The sequence below is a fragment of the Psammomys obesus genome, unplaced genomic scaffold (assembly GCF_907164565.1).
Source record: "Psammomys obesus unplaced genomic scaffold, mPsaObe1.curated_primary_1811, whole genome shotgun sequence".
In the NCBI taxonomy this organism is placed as follows: Eukaryota; Metazoa; Chordata; class Mammalia; order Rodentia; family Muridae; genus Psammomys; species Psammomys obesus.
The window spans coordinates 10018686-10023737 of NW_026585895.1; the positions used below are offsets into that span (position 1 = coordinate 10018686).

The 5052-nt window shown below is 52.2% G+C and overlaps 1 protein-coding gene across 1 annotated transcript in view; it reads right to left on the bottom strand.

The window, feature by feature from the left end:
• The window catches only part of Hoxd13 (homeobox D13), a 2211-nt gene extending 2094 nt beyond the window's left edge, over positions 1-117 (bottom strand). The window contains exon 1 of the mRNA XM_055600802.1: positions 2-117. Coding sequence (XP_055456777.1) covers positions 2-117 — 116 coding nt within the window. The remainder of the gene's footprint in view (position 1) is intronic.
• Between the last annotated feature and the right edge of the window lie 4935 nt (positions 118-5052).

Genomic DNA, 5052 nt, shown 5'->3' on the forward strand with positions numbered 1-5052 from the left:
GCCGCGGCACTGGCCGGCCGCCGCCGCCGCGGAGGACGAGGACGAGGCCGGCGCCGCCCCGGCGGCCGCGCCGTCCGCCCGCAGCCCGTCCATGTCCCAGCTCCCCGGGCGGCTCATGGCCCGGCCCGGCCCGGCCCGGGCCCCGGCCCCGGCCCCGCGCACGACACCATGGCGCGCCGCGCCTCCTCCCTCCTCGCTGTGCTCCGCGCCGCGCTCGCTCCCGCCCTCTCCCTCCCGTCCTCTCTCCCTCCGCGAGCCTCCCGCCTCCTGCTCGCCCGCCCGCCCGCCCGCCCGCCCTCCAACAGGTTAGCTCATCGCGGGACGTTTATAAAAACGAAGTGCAGGTTGGGAGGGGGCCTGGGACGGCCGGGGGGCCGCCTCCCGCCCCGAGGGCGCCGGCTGGGGACCGTGCCATTGGCTGCGCCGGGACACGTGGGGGTGGGGGCGCGGGAGAGCCTGGCTGCCGGCCCGAGTCCGGCTGGACCCACCCACCCGGCCCCCACCCCTCCTCGGCCCTTCGGGAGGCCCACCCCCCGCGCCCGCCCTCCCCCAGACCCCGGAGTCCTCTCGCTCGGCAGCCACCCCCTTCGTGTTGACTGAGCGACGGGCCCATCTCGGCCCCGTCTGCGAGGCGGCGCCGAGGCCTGCGCCTCCTCTCCATGACTGCTGTTTTTGCCACCTCTCCTCGGCTCCGCCGGCTGCACACCCAGACGAGGATGAAGGACAGAGATGGTCAGAGTGGCATGAGAGCAGAGCGATCCTGTTTTCTTTTTAAAACCTGTTGCTTAATCATTCGTCAGTCTGCCTCTCCACCCCAGACTAGAGACAGCTCACTTTTCCTACCTTGAACATACCTAACGGGTCCAAAAGCAGCAGGAGAGGAGCAGATCCTTCGGGCCCACAAAACCCCCATGAAGAGCTCTGGGGGCAGCATCAGATTTAAAACTCACCTCGGAGCCACAAGCCTAGCAATCGGCAGCGCACCGAGGAAGTCCACCGATGCTAGCTCCGTGTCCGCTGCTCTGGGCTAGCCTGGCTGGCCGGTTCAGCCTCAGCATGGCCTCCTCCCAGCCGGCCCAAAGACTCGGTGACCAGCACACTGGCGCGAGTCTTCTGCGCCGCGCCCTCAGCCTACCGGCCTCTAGCATTTTGCAGCCACCACCCACCCACCCCGCCCGTTACTCACACCAATTAATTGAAAACTTCACTTTTCCCAGGGACCTTTGTTTCGCCTCCCTCTCCAGGCTGCCAACTGCAGGGGATTGAGCGTGCCAAGTTAAAAGGATTTTTTTTTTCCCCCAAGGAAAGTCGGGGCTGGTGACAGGAGCAGTCCAGAGCGCCTAGGTCCGACTTCCTGGGGCCGGGTAGGCTTTCCTGGTAGCACGGGAGCAGCTTTTGGGGACAGAGCATTAGATAGGACAGCTCCGATGTCTCTGTACTGCCACCCCCACCCCCAGAGTCTCAGCGATCTTAACAACTTATGGGTCGTCCTCATGAGTCCCGAGTGGAGTCTAGGCCTCCTGGGAGCAATAATAGACTTGGTGCGTCAGGAGTGGGTTTGAGAGCCTCAAACCGAGCCAGCGTGGTGCTGTGCTATCAGCCTTCCAGACCAGTTTTATCTTTTAAGGAAAATCACTCCCCTAAACTTGTGACGCTGAGGCCAGCTTGTCACCAGCCTCTGACTGGAAGTAGGCTCTGAGGAAGGAAGTAGGCTCTGAAGAAGGAGCAAGGACCTCCTGGCCGGGTCTGGCTTGGCATTGCAGGGTGGGCTAAGGGCGTTGGGAGTGTTGACACAAAAAAACCACAGTAACCATAAAAGGCTCAAATAAAGGCGGGTAAGCTATGAGAGCGAGGTACGGGAAGGGAAAAGTGAGAGAATTTGTTTGACTTCTAAAAGTCCTTGACGTGTTCATGGTCAAATTCAAACCCGGAGGGTCTCTCCAGGGCTTTGCAGAATGGTGATGAATAGTAGTTTGTTGATTGCGGTAATTCTGATTACTTGAGAAAAGGCAAAAGCTGACTACAGAAGCTGAGTTGCATTTAAAGGGCATGGTAGAAAGAGTGACAATTAGCTATTTCATTCCCCTCGTGTTTCCTTTTCTGTTATTCAGAAAGAGAACAACATGGGAGCTATTGATATTCCCCCCCCCCCATGCCTTCAAAGATTTGCTGAAATGTTTTTAAAACAGAACAAACAAATAACTAGAACCAACACACCTTCAATCTCCTAAAACTCAATATTTTAGTAGCTTTGTTGTTCTTTAGGCTTCAGTACCTTTTTTTTTCCTTTTAAACTAATACATCCAATAAACAGTATATGTTCAAAACAAAGAAAATAAAATTAGAACCAGAAAATAAATTTTCATATTCTGAGATTCCAGTTGACACATTAACCTTGGCTTAACTTTTCATGCAAGAAATTAAGTTGCTCTTGACTGAGAAGAAATTAATGCTCAGGTTGAAGCCTCTCACTGTGTCCTTCTTCCCTACAATACCCTGAGGTTTCTCTGCCACCCTCAAAGGTTATTAAAAAATGGAGGAAGTTCTGAATAACGAATGTTATCCTTTTCTGTGACTTCAACAAAGTTGAGTCTAGGCACATAGGAGCAGGTGACCCAAGGAACGGGGCTCTGAGAGGGCCCATAGGCAGAACTCTAATTCCCACACCCCAATGAAGTCACTACCATTGGACCATGGTGCTGAGCTGATGGCTGGCAAGGTCAGGGTTCCTCTGCATTTGAAATAATAGGGCTTATAGTTTACAAGATGGGCAGGCAGGTAGGAAGAGGAGTCTGAGGTTAAATGGGAAGAAATGTTTTCATTTAGCTTGTTTGTCTTGTGTCCACTTTGTATTTAAGTTGAAATTTAATTGTAATCCTTCCTCCCCCACCTTTATTTTTGAGACTTAGACCCACTCTGTAGCCCAGGCTGGCCTCAAACTTCCAAAAGGGGTAGGATTACAGGCATGAGTCACTGACATGCTTATAACCATTTTCTTTATATGTCCAGAAGCACAGGGTAAGCCCTATATTTGTTTGCGGGGTTTATCATTGTGTTTTTTTATTTTTATAGTGAAATTTTAACAAAAAGGAACAAGTTTTGTTAAGCAAAAAGAGTTTAGCAATGACAATTTGTCTCCAAATACTTACCTATCATGCTGTGAAAATTTTTTTTGCTACATTTCCTGATTTTGGTGAAAAACTCCTGGTGCCCTTTAAAGGTTTCTCCAAGTCCTCCTTCACTACCTTCTTCTTCACTTTCTCCTCTTCCCTCTTCCCTCCTCAAGCATCCTTTTGAGACTTGAATCTGTGCTGGAGTCATGTCCTCTGTTCTTTCTTGTAGATCTTACAAATTGTGCATCTGTGTGGGATGGAAAAATGGATGGATACAGGCTAGAATTTAGACTTATTGAAGTGTCCTGTTTACCAAGAGAGCAATGAGCTCAATTAACTACATAATTGCTGGCTATTACAAACAGGATAGCTCGAACCCTTCACAGTGGGGTTGAGGGTGATTCCTTTGGAAGGATTTACCTGGAGGATCACAAAAGTTAATCAAGAGGGTGTCTTTGAGAAACCAGAGATTCAGTAGAAAAAGTCTCAATTCAAAAGCAAAGTCTTAAGTTGAATAGAACAGGTTGGTTAGTGTTCTCAACCACGTCTGTCTGCAGGCTCTGGAGCTAATTTTTCATCTCCAGCTAATAACCAACTTCACTCAGGCTGAAAAACAAAACAAAACAAAAAAGCAAACAAACAGTATAAAACAAAACCCAAACAAAATCACACCGTCTGGCGTGGAAGGGGAGTCCTAGCAAGAGCCAGAGACGGAATCCTGTGATTGGGAGCATTCTCTAAACCTTAAGGTGGGATCCTTTTGGGTTTAGCGACGAAATTAGACTCCATTAAATGAAAATGTTGTGCAACAATGCCACGTGATTTTTAAAAATTCCAAGTTTGCCTCCCACAGGGCTGCAGGCCCTTGTTGGAGACGGAGAGAAGCCTCTGCCTTGGACGGCAGGAAACAGGGAGGGTCTTCCCTTCCCAAGAAATACTGCAAAGGAGGCTCTAGAAGGTAGAGCCAGAATTGGAGAACAGAATAACTTCTTCCTCTCTTCCTAAATAGAGGCAAGGACGACAATTTGCTGTTTGTCTGACACTGTGAAACTGCGAGCTTCCAGCAGCTGGCTAAACGCTTACTCTGTCAGCAGTGAGGTCAAGTGCAAGCGCGTTTTTTTTTTTTCTATGCACAACCCGCGTTGTGGGTATGAGCAAGGCAAAGCGGGTGAAGGGTAGGAGGAGTTGAGAGGCTGGCGAAGGACGCCGGCGGCGGGGCTCCGGGATCCCTGAATTGCCCGCAGTTCCCCGCGCCTGGCGCTAGATGTCCCTGCAGGGTCTCTTCTGAGGGCACAGAAACTCCAGGCCGCCGGCAAATCTGTGAAGCCTCGGAGTCCAGGAAGAAAGTAGCCACCCCAGCCCTCACGTAAAACCTTCCTAGGGTAGCCTGGAATTGCAGGTGGAGGGGAGACAGAAAACGAAAATTAGCGGGTCGACCCAGGTGACGCAGAGCGCTGGGAGGCTGCGCTGGGAGGAATGGGAGCACCACGCTGCCCGCGAAGGCAGGTTACTGCAACCCTCATCTCTCTCCTGTAAAGCGAAAGCTGGTCCTGAGGATTGCACTTGGCCTAAAGAAAACCGGTCCGGGCCGCAGCTGAGACTCGGGAGCTGCTTACCGACCGTTCACAACTCAGCTCTCCAGGGAGCTTGAGACTCGCTTCGGGCTGAGAACTGGCGGCTCCCACTGGAATCTGCCACCGGGAAGCCCAGGGCAGACCGCCGCACCTCGCGGTCCTGCTGAGGCGCCCGCTGTACTCTCGCCCATCTACTGGAAATCCAGGACGAAATTTTACCTGAACTCACAGGCCAAGCGTTTACCACTTCATCAGGGAGACTTGCTGCTTACAAGAAACAAATACTTAGTTTGGAGGCCTAACCTCCCCCCAGGGGAGGGAAGGAAGGAAGGAAGGAAGGAAGGAAGGAAGGAAGGAAGGAAGGA